At 36.0% G+C, this 15,638-nt stretch overlaps 1 protein-coding gene across 3 annotated transcripts in view; it reads left to right on the forward strand.

Moving 5' to 3' along the window:
• The window catches only part of LARS2 (leucyl-tRNA synthetase 2, mitochondrial), a 207,372-nt gene that overhangs the window by 105,162 nt on the left and 86,572 nt on the right, over positions 1-15,638 (forward strand). For all 3 annotated transcript variants that reach the window (XM_001379440.3, XM_016426424.2, XM_056800229.1), the window contains one exon: positions 15,156-15,263. In XM_001379440.3, coding sequence (XP_001379477.1) covers positions 15,156-15,263 — 108 coding nt within the window. The remainder of the gene's footprint in view (positions 1-15,155; positions 15,264-15,638) is intronic.

Below are 15,638 nucleotides of genomic sequence, written 5' to 3' on the forward strand. Positions count from 1 at the left end.
CATCTGTATTGCTCTTCAGCATGTATCAGTTCACAGCTCCACCAACAGGGTATTAGTGTCCCAATTTTATCATATCCTCTCCAACACTTATTTTCTGTTTGGGCCATATTAGCCACTCTGATAGGTATGAAGTGGTATTTTAGAGTTGTATTAATTTGCATTTCTATATAATCATTTCTTCATAATCATTGGTGATTTGGAGCATTTTTTTCATACAACTATCAATAATTTTAATTTCTTCATCTGAGAGCTGCCTGTTCATATCCTTTGACCATTGGGGTAAAAAAAAAAAGCATTGGGGAATGCTTTTATTCTTATAAATTTGCCTCAGTTCTCTATATATTTGAGAAATAAAGCCTTTGTCAGAGATACTTATTATAAAAAATTTTCCCCAAATTGTTATTTCCCTTCTAATCTTGGTTGCATTGGTTTTCTTTATGCAAAACTTTTAAATTTAATGCAATCAAAATTATTCATCTCATTTTTGGTAATGTTCTCTATGTCTTATTTGGTCATAAATTCTTTCCTTATCCAATAGTCTGACAGTTAAAGTTTTCTGTGTTCTCCAAATTTATTTATGGTATCATCTTATTTCTAGATTAAGTGTATATTTTGATTTTAATTTGGTGTATGGTGTGAGATGTTCATCTGTGCCTAGCTTCTGACATTGTTTTACAGTTTTCCCAGCAGTTTTTGTCAGATAGTGATTCTTTACCCAGTAGCTTGGATCTTTGAGTTTATCAGCTACTAGTTTACTATGGTCTTTAACTGCTGTGTTGACTTCCATTGATCCACTACAGTTTTTTTTAGCCAGGATAGTTTGAGATCTGGTATGACTAGGCTTGTTTCCTTGTTTTTTATACTTTTTGCAGAATAAATGCCCTTTTGATATTTAGAATGATGATTTCCCACTCTGCTTTTCACTCCCTGTTCCTATTTAGACAAGCATCCTACATTGGTTGAATGTAGTTTAGATAACTTTCTTGCTTAAGGAGGGCTACAGCTAATATAAGTTAAGAGAATTCTGAAAAAAAAGTTGTGTAAGGAAGATAAAAAATTTTAAATAGTAAATTATTTCTTGTAAAAAGTTAACTCATTCAATTCATTTCAACATTTATTATCTTTTGAGTTCATTGCACTTTGGATTTATTAGAATATGAGTATTGATATAGGGGCTTGTCACAAGTCCTTTCAAGGCTTAGAACCTCTGCATGTGATCTTTCCAAGTGAAAAAAATTGGGCAAAATTTTCCTCAGAAATTAGTTAACCCTTCAGTTTCTGGTCTCGTACTATTGTCATGTTTTTTTCAAATTAAAAACCAAGTTTTTAGCCTAATATAGTATTGCATATTAAATGGGAATAATGCTTAACACCATTTAAAATCTTTTTTCAGGTATTTAATTAGCCCTCAGTTGTTTTTTGTTTTGTTTGGTTTTGGTTTTGTAGCTAGGCACGTCTTTCCGATTTGAAAACAGAAACGGGAATTAAATGGTTTCATCAAGCTGTGTTCTGCTCTTAATACTTGAAAGCAGTAGTATCAAAATGGTCTCTACTTGTCAAGCTTGGAAAGTTTGTGTGTGTTTAGATTGAGAGAAGTTGAGGGAAAAGATGCTTAGTACTTGATCATACAATTAGGAGAGTATTTTATTGTGATTTCACAATATGATTGAATCACCATATGGGCATCCAAATATAATTACTATTAGTGGAGCAAATTTGTTCCCTTCATGAAGAGGTGATAACTATATGAGCTAGAAACCAAGATTTAAGTTTCTTAAACAGAGAGCATGTAAAAAAAATTTTTTTTTAAACAGTATCTGATAAACTATGGTGAAGGATATCTCAGCCAAGCTTCCTAGTATTTTTGCCCAAGTAGGATGTTACTTTTGTTTGTTTTTGATGCCTTATTTGATGATTTTCATGAAAGTTATTGAGTTTACTTCCAAGAGAATTTCCTTTCCATTGTTTATTGAAGAGAGTTAAATGTCAATATTTTGTAACTCTTTAGAATGAAAGACAGTAGTAAAAATGTGTTAGTATCATTTACAGGAAAACATTTTTTGTGATGTTTACTTCTCTTGTAAGAGCTGAATAATAGTGGTGATTTTTTTGGTTTTTTTTTTTTGCTTATTCTTGCCATTAGAACCATACCACCAATCTCTACCTTGTTGGCAAGTCAGATGTCATTAGCAGACTGCTGTGCTCTGTAGTGATCATTCCCCCTCAGGGTAGGCTGGTAAATAATCACCACTACTCTAGAACTGAGGACCTCCAGATTGTGAAATCAGTTATTTGCATTTCAGAGCAAAAATCAAATGGTGTATGGTCTAGGCATAAATTATAACATGCAGGAAAATGTTTTCAAAGTAACAGCAGTGTTTTATGTGTCAGTATTTGCATATAGTATTTTATCTCTAAATTTTAAAAAAGCAATCCTTATGCAGTTATTGCTTTAATCACACACACACACACACACACACACACACACACACACACACACACACCTCTTTCTCTCTGTGTGTGTTTCTCTCCTTCTCCCCCCAAAAAACCAAAATAGGCAAGGGGTAGAATGTGGCAGCAAGGCAGGTTTTTCTTTCTCTAAGAACCTATTAGGAATGATCTTCTCTGTTCTAGGTATGTCATCTCAATGGTTAAATGTCATGTTGTCTTTTTAACAATTAAGCTTTTTTTTGTTTATAGGATGATGATAGAATGTATCTTTCAGTGATTCTATTCAGCTGTTTCTATTTAAGGAGGTGATACTTTTGTTGCCCCAGCTTTCTTCTTTTTCCACAAACCAATTAAAAAGAATTGTTTATCAGAGAATATGTTAATTAAGAAGGTTAGTTGTTAATCCTAAAACAAGCATCCATTTCAGTTGTCCTCCTTTTTTAAAGATCCTCTTCTCACTGATGGATGTTCATAGGTACCATTTCTGATGTCCAGCATTTCCTGGAGATACTATCTCAGTTCTCCTTTTAGTAGTAAGCATATTAAATGCTTTTTAAAAAGATGTTTACATTCTTAAAATTTTAAAATGTAAAGAAATGATTTTTAAAGCTTTCAAATCAGTGCCGAGTTTCAAATTGGACTTTGCTGTTACCCTCCCCATTGTGTGAACACAGAGAAGTTCACTGCTGAGCCTCTTCCCTGCACTAGCCACCTCACAGATATGTTGTATGAGTCAAATGAGTTAATGGTGTATGTAAAGTGGTATATAAATGTCAGCCAGATTACTTATTCTATTCTGGCTCTTCAAACTACTTCTTTCAGAGCTGTGTTTTAGAGTCTGATTTTGCCCTGAAATTTTGCTCTCATTTATACTTCTCATTTAACTCTCTTAGAAAAATAGGATTTTATCTCTGGCGCATTTGTTCTGCTTTTGGAATAGTGATGTGGATTAGACCTATTACATTTAATCCTCCTTTTATCCTTTGATTTGTTTCAATGTTTCTCTTTCATATTCTTGACCACTTTTACATGAATTTGACCTCCTAAATAGCCTTTTAAAATATGTAGTAATACTAGCTAGCATATAGTGTGTTATGATTTGTGTCTTATAGGATCTTCACAGCTCTGAGAGGAAGGTGCTATTGTTACTCCCATTTTACAGAGGAGGGGACCCAGACAGACAGGTGAAGTGATTTGCCCAGCCTCATACAGTTAGGAAGTGACAAAGGCCGTATTTAAGCACATCAATCCTGACTCTAGGCCTACCACTCTATACCTACTGCACCTTTAGCTGCCTACATGGCCTAAATATATTTCTGATTGATGTGCTTAAATACTCAGATACATTAAGACTTATTAATGTATGATTTCTATGATCTTCCTTGAAAAGACCATTCATTTGATATTGTAAATCTATAATAATAATAGCTATCTTTTCACAGTTATAAAAAAATTTTTAAAGGATTTTAAATTCTTTTTCAAGTATAAAACCTTTTGTAAATGTTAAATGGCACACCTGAGTCAAATATAGGCTATGTTGTTGCTCAAATTTGGCTTGTCTAAAATCTCATGGTGGCCTATAATCTAGGTTATTTTTCAATGTGTACCAACATTTTTTTCCTTTCAAAAATATATCATTCTAAGGGAATGGACAATCTTCATGGCTAGGATATAAAATTAAGATGAGGCCTCAGGTTCCCATAAAGAAGAATTATTTGCTCTTTCTTTTTCTAGTCATGACAGTCATTTCTCTTACTATTCCACAGTCTCTAAAGGCCAAGGGAGACCATGAAAAAAAAGATGTAGGCCAGAAAGTGCCACAAACCAAACACTTGTTCACTTTTCAAACTGTGTCAGTGATATTCAAGGTATGGGTTCAAGCCAAATTAGACACTCAAGGGGACTTGTGAGAACTGAACAAGTGTGCCCAATAATATATGATCCACAGTGAACTGCTTATTAAGCTAGGTGTGCTCGTTGTTTTCCTTTAAAAACTATAAATGTTTTTTAGTAGTACCCAATAGCAATTATAGAAAATTGAATAAAACTGAGAATAGTTATAGACAAAAGACTTGATAAACAAAACTTATAGTAAAATGAATTACTACACATCTAATTCAAGTTCCAGATCCTAACAGTTGAAGAAACACAAGCATGGTGATGAATATCTCTAGTTGTGGCCTATTTCTAGTTATCCTAATGTGCAGTGTTATATTACCAAAATGTTAGAAATAAATCTGGCAGATTTACAAAGCTAGCTAGCTATGAACAAAACACAACAGTTTATATTTAAATTATGGTCTTAGAAGTTGACAGGATCTCTTAGAAATTAAGTGACCTGCCCAGATTCATACAACCAACAGGTGCCAAAGGTAGAAGTGGAAGCTGGCTCTCTGTCCTCATCCCCAGAGGTATCCAACTCTCCTCCTGAAAAACTCCTAGTGCCATGCAAGACAAAAATGTAATTGATGAATATTTAACAAAATTAATCAAAATCACAGGAAGACATACACAGAGTAAAAGTAAGGGGCTGAAGCAGGGTCTAACATGTCTCAGCCAAACTAAAAAAAGCAGGGGTAGCAACTATAATCTCAGACAAAGCAAAAGTTAAAATCAATATAATCAAAAGAAATAAGGAAGGAAATTGCATCTTGATAAAAGGTGTCATAGTAAAATAATATCAATACTAAACATATATGCACCAAATGACATAGCATCCAAATACCTAAAGGAGAAATTACAGGAGTTACAGAAGAAAATAGTAAAATTTTACTAGTAGAGGACCTCAATATTATCCTCTCAGAAGGAAAAAAATCCAATAAAAAATAAATAAAAAAGAAGTTAAAGAGATAAAACTTTAGAAAAGTTAAAATGATAGACCTTTGGAGAAAACTAAAGGGGAATATAAAGGAAAATATGTTTTTCTCAGCAGTACATGGTACCTTCACAAAAAAATGTGCCCATATGATAGGGCACAAAAACCTCATAGCAAATGTAGAAAAGCAAGAATATTAAATTCATCCTTTTCAGATGATAATGCAAAAATATTATATTCAACAAAGGGTAGCAGAAAGACTAGAAATTAATTGGAGATGAAATAATCTTATCCTAAAAAATGAATGGGTCAAAGAATAAATCACAGAAACAATCAATAATTTCATTAAAGAGAATGTCAAGGAGAAAACATACCAAAATTTATGGGATGCAGCCAAAGCTGTACTGAAGGGGAAACGTATATCTTTAAATGCTTATGTCAATTAAATAGAAAAATAGCAGATCAATGAATTGAGCCTAAAACTAAAAACAATTCTAAAAAGAGCAAATTACAAATCTCTAATTAAACACCAATTTAGAAATTTTGACTATTAAAGGAGAAATAAAATCAAAAGTAAGAAGACCATTGATAGTAAATAAAAGAAGGAGCTGACTTTGTGAAGAAATAAATAAGATAGATAAAACTTTGATTAATTTGATTTAAAAAAGAAAAGAAGAAAACCAAATATCAGTATCAAGTAAGAAAAAGGTAAAATAACAGCTAATGAAGAAAAAAAAAGCAATTTTGAGGACTTATTTTGCCCAATTATATGCCAATAAATCTGACAATCTAAGTGAAATAATTGAATATTTACAAAAAATATAAACTGTCCAGATTAATAAAAGAGGAAACAGAATACTTAAATAACCCCATCACAGGGGGAGGAAAATTAACAAACCATCCAAAAAATCCCTAAGAAAAAGACTCCAAGACTAAATGGATTCACAAATGGATTCCACCAAACATTCAAAGAACAATTAACTCCTATACTACATTAACTATTTGGAAAAACAGGGGAAGAAGGAATTCTTCCAGATTTATTTTATGATACAAATATGGTGTTGATAACTAAACTAGAAATGGCTAAAAAACAGAGAGAGAGAGAAAAATAGTCCAATCTTCCTAATGAGTATTGATGCAAAAATTTTAAATAAAACACTAGCAAGGAGATTATAACATTGTATCACAAGGATCATCTACCACGACAAGATGGGTATCATCTGCCATGACAAGATGGGTTTTATACCAGGAAATCAGGGATAGTTTAATATTAGGAAAACTATCAGCATAATCAACCATATCAATAACAAAACCAATAGAAGCCACATGATTATCTCAATAGATGCAGAAAAAGTCCTTGAGAAAATACAAGATAAATGCAAATACTATATAACATGGATAATGTTAATCTGTAATTTTGTAAGTCAATATGTGACCTTTTGGGATCTGTTTTTATTTGAGTTTAACATTCTCTCACTGTACCACACTATCTCATCACATCTAGTCATGTTCCCAGTTATAAACTACCATCAATAGCAAACAATTACATCCTTCTCACCAAATAATATATATTAGATTCAGAATAAAATTGATATGAGAACATGAAATATTTTTAAATTGTCCTATTGTGAGTTAGAGGGCATTTAAAAAAAATATTTGAAACATTCATGCAGTACCTTGTGGTGGTGATTAGAGCCCTGTACTTAAAAGTGGGAAGACCCAAGTTTGAATCCCACCTCAGGCCCAAACTAGTGTGACCCTGGGCAATATTTTATCTCCCACAGTCTGTTTCTTGATCTGCAACATGAAGATAATAATAGCACTTAAATCATAGGGTTATCCTGAGGATCAAAGGAAATAGTGTATAAAGAACTATGTATGCCATACAACATTATGTATAGGTTAACTATTATTATTTTCCTGAGAGTCTTGCTGAAGTTTTGCCTGAAAAGAGGAAGTCCCAGAACCAGATCCCTGAGGGCCATAGGGTTAGAGGGAGTGATCTAGAGGAGGGTCAACAAGAGAGATTTCTTGGTCAGATAGGTAAGAACAAAACCAGGAGAGAGTATGTCCTAAAAACCAAGAGAAGAGTATCAAGGAAGAGAAAATGATCCATGGTGTCAGAGGCAGCAGAGGTCAAGGAGAATGAGGACAGAGGAAAAACCCCCGAATTTGGCCAGTATGAGATCATTGGTCTTTGGAGAGGGCAATTTTGGAGGCATGATAGGGATGGAAACCAGATTGTAAGAGGTCAAGAAAGGAGTGAGTTGTAGATAGTGTGTGTCAGTGTAGCTACAAGGGGCAGAAGAGATGTAGAATGATAATGAGGATGGGAGGATCCAGTGAGGGCTTTCAAAGATGAGGAGACCCGGATGTGTTTGTAGACAGGAGGAAAGGAGCTGGTAGACAGGGAGAGAGTGGAAAGAAGTGGAAGAATGGGCATGGCAGAGGGAAGTAGGAAGGAATGAGATCACTTTAGCAGGTTTAGGGATTAGCTTTGTTAAGGAGTGGGGCCACCTCATCATGTGCAACAGGAGTGAAGAAGGACATAGAGGAGATGGCATTGCAATGAGAGGGACTGAGCAGAGGAGCCTCATGGCAAGTGGCCTCATTTTTTCTGTAAAATCTGAGACAAGGTTCTCAGCTGAGAGAGTAGAGAGGAAGCCATGGGAGGCTTGAGGAGGGTTGAAAAAGTTTGGAAGAGCCACTATGTAAAGTGGGGAGTGAATTGATAAAAGAAGTTGATTGAGTCACTTATAGTCCCTATGAATATCTTTTCCCCTTTTCCTGCACTTGCCCATATTCTTTCCTTCTTCCTAAATTAAAATGGTGAGTGCAGTAAAATAGCTGTGTTCTAAATAAAGCCTGGTGTCTCTCAATGAATCTTTAATGTTAATCATTTATAATTATAATATCCTCCACACTTTCCCATGTATATTTCCTGTTGACATGGAATAAGACAATGTGTTTGGAAACTACAGCCAGTAGAAAATAAGCACATTAATAAAACATCTGTGTGTTTCATATTTAAGTGATCTAACGAATTAGAAACTAATGCAGGAATATGACTGGCTTGTTTGTAAAGAGCAGGCCCTAAATCATCCCCACAGGACCACCTGCTGTCTGCCCAAGGCTAGGTTTTGGTTTGATTCATTTTCTGGAACAGTAATGATGTTTTTAAGGTAAATGTGTCAGAAATTATCAAGCAGGGGGGAGCTGGGGAGCTCAATGGTTGTATTACTGTTATTATGGGATTGTTTAAGGGAAAGAGACAAGAGGGAAACATCTAAATATTTTAAGTTTCTTAATGGAAATGGGAAAGGAAGGAGGGTAACAAGGAGTAGGAAATATTCTTAATCTTATCCCCAAACTAATTTCCTTAATAATATCCTATAGGCTAACTTATCTAGGCTAAATAAGTTAAGTTACCCCCAAAAAGAACCTCACAAAACAGGGTCCAGTAAATGAGCCAAGATCCCAGAGGTAATGTCCAAAGTAGATCCAGCAGAGAAGTGATGATTCTTCTATGGTCTTCAGTCCAGCTGCCAGCAGCCAGTGAAAGCAGTTTTTTTCCTCTCAAGCTGGTATCTCACAAAGGGCCAGAAATCTTATAGAAAATATGGATCACAGCTAACCCCCAAAGCTTTTCCCAGAAGTCTGGTTTTTTCAGTTGGGACCTTAGAATCTTGACCCAGGTTCCCATGTGATTCTCTGTCACATGTCCCTGTCAATCAAATGCAGTTCATTTTGTAGAATCATTTTGCAATCTTTCTTTGTCTACTACATTACCAAGCCTGAAATTTGGAGACCTGGGTTCAAATGTGCCCTAAGACACTTCCTAGATGGGTGACCCTAGGAAAGTCACCTAACCTTGTTTGCCTAGTCCTTGCCCTTCTTTCTCAGAGCTGTTATTAAGACAAATAGTAAGGATTTATTTAAAAAAATTATTAAGGAAAGATGGAATGTTATTTCCATCATAGTTTTTCCTTACAATCCTTTGTATTTAAAAAAGTTTGAGAATGAAAATTACACATTCAAAAATCATTTTTTTCAACTCTTCCAGCCTCCATGTTATTTCATTAGACAAAAATTTTATTGTGTACAACATCGCCCAGTAGAGCATACTCGTATTTGGACTATGGAAGATCTGAATTCCAATCCCATTCCTGACACTATCTGGGTGGCCTTAAACAAATCAGTAGTTTTCTCACCAATAAAAGAAGGATGGCTTCTGAAATCTCTTCTAGTTCTAGATCTATGAGCCTTTGATCTTGACCATCCTTGCTATTGCTGCCTGTCCCATGGAAAATAAGCTAGGGTGGTGGATTCTATTCCCAATCATAGAAAGATGACCTTCTCACTGAAGTTGTTAACCCTTGGGGCAAGTAGGTAGCACAATGGATAGAGAGTCGGGCCTGGAGACAGGAGGTCCTGGGTTCAAATTTGACTTCAGATACTTCCTAGCTGTGTGGTCCTGGGTAAGTCACTGATTGCCTAGCCCTTCCCACTCTTCTGTCTGAGAATTGATACTAAGACAGAAGATAAAGGTTTTTAAAGTAATAATAGGGGACAGCTAGGTGGCTCGGTGGATTGAGACCCAGACCTAGAGATGGAAGGTCCTGGATTCAAATGTGGCCTTGAACACTTCCCTGCTGTGTGATCCTGCGACCCATGGCCTCACCCTTACCGTTTTTCTGCCTTAGAACCAATACATAGTATCAATTCTAGGACGGAAGTTAAGGGTTTTTTTTTTTAAGTAATAATATAAAGTTTTTACCCTTTGAAAGTATGTTACTCAAGTCTCAGAAATCTAGTAAGGCTGCTGTCTCTGGCTTATCTTTACTTGTCTTACTTGACCTTCTGCCCATGTTGTTGGTTTGGTAGTCTGCAGTCTCTTTCAAGGACCCCCCCAGCCTCTTATTGGACATCAGAAACATCAAATCTTAGGTCTGTGAGGTTTAGCCCGGAAAAGGGACCTTGGACTCTGACCCATTTATCCAAGAGATGATGACTTGTCCAGGGTCACCAGGGCAATAAAAGAAAGAGATGAGATGTTCCTTCTCCAGTTCCACTTTCTGTCCCTAAACCCCCTTACAGATTTCAGTGCTTCTGAGACTTTTCTAGGACCCTAAATTTAAAGCTAGCCAGACCTTAGAGGTGACACACTCCCTCTCATGCCAGTCCTCTTATTTTCAGAAGAGGCTGTCCACTGAAACTTCAACATTACATTCCTGACTGCAGTGCAGAATTTGAAATAGCATAGGTCTTTCTTAGATAATAATTAAAACTACATCAATAATCTTAATATCATATTCATGGAACATCCCAGGGATAGATGGGCCTGAAATTTCATTGGTATGGCAACTCTTAGGTGAGGACATCTCCTCTACAGTAGTGTTCTTGGGAAGTGACCTTAGGCAATCCTTACTCCACAGCCACCTTGCTCAACCCTACACTTGCCATCTTAGTGTTTTAAATTACTTTATTCCCAACAACCCTGCCAGAAGGAATGTAGGTGTCACCTTCCCCATTTTCAGGTGACAGCTAGGGGGTCACTAGGATTCAAGTTCATGGCTCTTTCCTCCATTCTGGGGGGATGGAGTACTTTTCAAAGGACTTAAGTTACTTAAATTATCAAGAGGATTTTGATTTACAGGGCCCCAGAGGGCCATATTCAAGCTAAGTTTTGTCCTAAAACTGATGTCTTTTAGTCTCCATTGTACTGATTACTATGGAGTCCTCAAAAGGGAAAGAGAGATGAGAGCAGTGAATCTTCTGCCTAAGAGAGCCCAGAATCTCTGGTTTCTTTTATATGTAAGTGAGAAATCCCTTCCTGAATGAATATCATCTAGGATGTAACTGAAAGAACAGGGTTATTTAAAGATTTAATTGACCAGGAATTGGGACACCTTTAGTCACTGATTGACTTTACCTCATTGGGCCTCTATCTCTATCTGTAAAAATAAGATAATCAGACTAGACTTAGAATGCTCTTTTAACTCCAATATTCTCTACCCATTGCCCTTCAAGATAAGTGTGGGCTTAAGGAAAGTAGGCATTGAGAGTAATGAAAAAAGAATGCTAGTGAGACTGTTTTTTTAATACTCAGAAGAGAACAGAAGGAAATATAGAAAGAGATAGATCTATTACTCTTCTATTTTATTTAATATACATTCAAGAATAAACTAGTTAACCATAGCTCACAGTTTCCTGTGTAGTCCTCTTTTGTGTCTTTCTTTATCAAAATATTCATTCTTGTTGATATTTGTTAAAGTATACAGTTTCTATTCATTACATCATTCTGCCTTTCTGGTAACATTTTCCAGGTGCTAAATATTTTTTGTGAGATGAGCTCTACAAAGATATTCTAGGACTAGGCACTTGTGGAACTGGCTTCTCTTACACTTAAACCTAACGTAGGACTTGGTGATATCTCTACCTCCCTCAGTTCCATCCGCATTATAAAATAATCTCTGTTAAGCAGTTTCACTTCGAAAAACCATCACACTCTTTTTCTGCAGTTCCACATTAGCTTCCTGGCTTTCACTGATCTGGAATTCTGAGGACCTAGTAAACTTTAAGACACAAAAAGGCTTCTGAAAAGACACATTCAATTATATTTGCTCATAAATGTCTTTGGTGTTTTCAGTGACATAATTCACATATAATAAGACCCTCTGATCATTTTGTTGAAAATAACTCTAAAAAAGTTGTCCAGGTTCTTTAATTTAAGCATGTGGTGAGCATGGCATTGTTCAGTAATAGTTATTTGAGTTGGAACTAACAAAGGGCTTGAGTAATTAGCCTTCTTCAGCTATAATACATAGAATCATAGAATAGAATCTTTATTTTTCTTTTTGGCCTGTATTTGTGATTCCCTTTCTGTAGAGGATTCTTATCCTGGAAATTCCTTCCACTGATAGAGACTAGCAACTTGTTTATAATCGATATACTTAGAGTTGCCTGTGGCAGCAGGAGAAGTTAAGTGACTTGTCCCCATGGTTACACAGCTAGTGTGTCTTGAGTCAGGAATTAGGCCTAACTCCTTCTCACACCAAGGCCCACCTTTATCCACTTCACAATGCTGCCTCTCAGAATTTTTGAGCTGGAAGGGACCTTAAATATCTTCAATTCCAACTTTGCACTTTACTGATGAAGAAACTGAATTCTAGAGATATGTGACAAATATTTTTCAGCCAATCTGAAAGGAAACAGAGGCAAACTCCAAGCCAATAACAGGTTTATTGAGAGAGACCGGTGCCTCTCAGCAAAGCTGAGTCCTTAGACTTCCTCCTTGCTAAAGTCAATGCAATGAGAATTTTCTCCCTTTTTTATACCGCAATATTACATCATACAAGATCCCACTCCAATAGGCAACCACCAGCCCTAGGACAGTTGAAAACAAGAGATTATCCTATCTGTGAGGTATCTTTCTACCCAACATATCTTTCTACCCTGGACATATCTGTTGGTCCATATAATCAAGCCTTCTGCTCAGAGGGCACAACCTGCAGATCTTCCACTGAGAAGGGAAGTTATAGAAATAGTGTTACCGATACAACAGCAAATGTGAGGTTACAGAGAAACAGCTAGATACATGATATTCAGTTTGCTTAATAACCTTATAAAATATAGTTCCTATGATCCTATTAATCATAAGTCAATCATTATCCCAGATTAATCACTTCCTCTGGCTAAGTAAAGTGATCCCTCACCTATCGCAGGAGATGTGTCCCAGAGACTCCCGCGATAGGTGAAAATCCACAAAGTAGTGGCGTTATATTTATTTTACTATTTATATGTTTTTAAGGCATTATAAACCCCTTCCACTCTCCTATAAGCCCTTTTCACACTTTTATTAACTTTTCTCACACTCTTATAAACACTTCATATGCTCTTAAATATTTCTGAATATATGGGCACAGTGCAGGAGAGCAAACAGACAGATGCTATAGTCACTGAGCCAATCAGCACCCAGGATACACAACACAGTTTGTGGTTGGTTGCCTTTCATTCCATCAGCCAATAGTGTGTGTGTACATTCTCACGTTGGTGTACTTGTGCAAGCAATAGTGGAATACTGCATTTCCATTGTGTACAGTACAGTGTTCATCCACAAAATCATGATATAGTGAATACTCCATGATACAGAATTAGATATATATTTTTTTAAACCCACAATACAATGAAGCCATGATAAGTGAATTGCAATTTAGCAAGGAACAACTGTACTGGTAATTCTAACATTTGAAACCTTATTTAAAGGGAGTCAGGGGTTCTCATTCTCTTCAGAGGTAGAGAGGATTACATGCCCAGGAATTTAGTGAATATTTGTTTTGTTGAATTGGTATCATATAATATGGACAAATCATCATTTACTCTTGTATTAATTTCTCCTATTTTCTCTTTCCTTCTTCATGAGGCAAACAGACCTTTATTTTCTGTTTACAAGTGCTGCCATCTCCCTCTCTCTCTCTCTCTTTTTTTTTTTTTGGTTAGCTTTCATTCATGGACATGCCTGCATTTCCATCTAGCTTAGTGGTTCTCAACCTTTCTAATGCCGTGACCCCACAATACAGTTCCTCATGTTGCAGTGACCCCAAACCAAAAAATTATTTTGGTGGCTACTTCAAAACTGTAATTTTGCTACAGTTATGATTCGGAATGTAAATACTTGATATTCATTATGTATTCTCATTGCTACAAATTGAGAGGTTGAGAACCACTGATCTAGCTGCATGGAGGTCACCTTCCTAGAGGTACTAAAGATACCTCAAATGTCAAATACCAAAAATGAATATAACATCTTAATTTCCTTCCTCCTCTTTTTCCTTCTCCCTTTTCAAACCAAAAGACAAACATCATTCTCCCAGCCACCCAGATTAGAAATCTGTCATCTTGGATTCCCTCTCTTTCTACCTTTATCCATCCAGTTACTAACTTTTATTAATTCTGCCATGCAGTCTAGCCTTTAAATTTCTTTCTTTCTTTCCAGGCCCACTGCCACCACCAAATTCCAATTCTCCTTGCCTCTACTGTGGAAACAGCTTCCTTCTTTGGCTTATCTACATACAATTTCTACTTCCAATCCATTATACATTCCTGACTACCATTTATATATATATATATATATATATGTATATATATATATATATATATATATATATATATATATACCTATCTGACTCTTTGTGACCCCATGGACTATAGAAATTTATGAGATTTTCTTGACAAAGATACTAAAACGATTTACCATTTCCTTCTTCAGTGGATCCAGTGGATCCTTTTATCAATCAAAGGTTAAGTGACTTGCCCCAGATCACAAACTAGGAAGTGTCTGAAGCCAGATTTGAACTCGTATCTTCTACCACTCTATCCACTGAGCCACCTAGCTGCCTGGAAAATTTTACCTGAAGATTGTAACAGTTATCTAAGAAAATAAAGTTGATACATTAAGATACATAGGGGGAAATAAATTAAAACAAAAATTCAAGCCTGAGTCACTTTTTGAAATAAATAAACTTAACCTTCCCATATTTAGTTTCCTGACCCTGGGAAATACTATACCAGTTGCACTCACCAGAGCTCATTATCATTTTTTCTTAGATGATTTTCCCTCTGTCATAAAAATCTGGCACTTTTACAATAGTGAAGTCAATCAACTCAATCTTTAATAAATTGACTCCCAATTACTCTCCCTGTTGTATTGGTGTCCAAACCACACTCCATTCCTCTGGTTTGGAGCACACGACTAGGGAAGAATGCTGCTCCATGGTTTCTATTCAATTCCCACACTTTATTTGTTTTGACCTATACATGAATATTTACATGAGTGTCTAAATGTTGTTATGGGCTCAGAGTGTCTCCAATCTCTTTTCCAATTTCATAGGCAATGCGTGAAGCTTTGGCTGACCTTCCCGAGTGGTATGGAATAAAAGGAATGCAGGCCCATTGGATAGGAGACTGTGATGGATGCTATCTTGACTTCACTTTGAAGGTGTGTCCCTGTTGAACAGATTTACTTAAATTAACACAATCTCTACAAATGAATATTTTTTGAACCAGTTGAGTTGAGGGTGATTATTTCCATAATTTCACAGTTGAGATAGTTTACAAGTTTGGGTTAATGTGTTACCTCCATAAAAAGTTCTCCGTGGATGCCTCATCGAGATATGGGGAAGACTCTGGGTTCTGGAAGACTATGCCAGAGGCACACAAAGTCCAGGAGGTTCTACCATGCTGGAAAGACTTTGAATAAAGTCCTAATCATACACTGTGTTTACTTTCTGAAGCCCAATGTAGTCAGATACAGAAAGGCCCATTGCCATGAGATGATGAGTTCTGTGGACTTAACGAGTCATTAAACAAAGCA

This window comes from Monodelphis domestica, chromosome 5 (assembly GCF_027887165.1).
Source record: "Monodelphis domestica isolate mMonDom1 chromosome 5, mMonDom1.pri, whole genome shotgun sequence".
Taxonomy (NCBI): Eukaryota; Metazoa; Chordata; class Mammalia; order Didelphimorphia; family Didelphidae; genus Monodelphis; species Monodelphis domestica.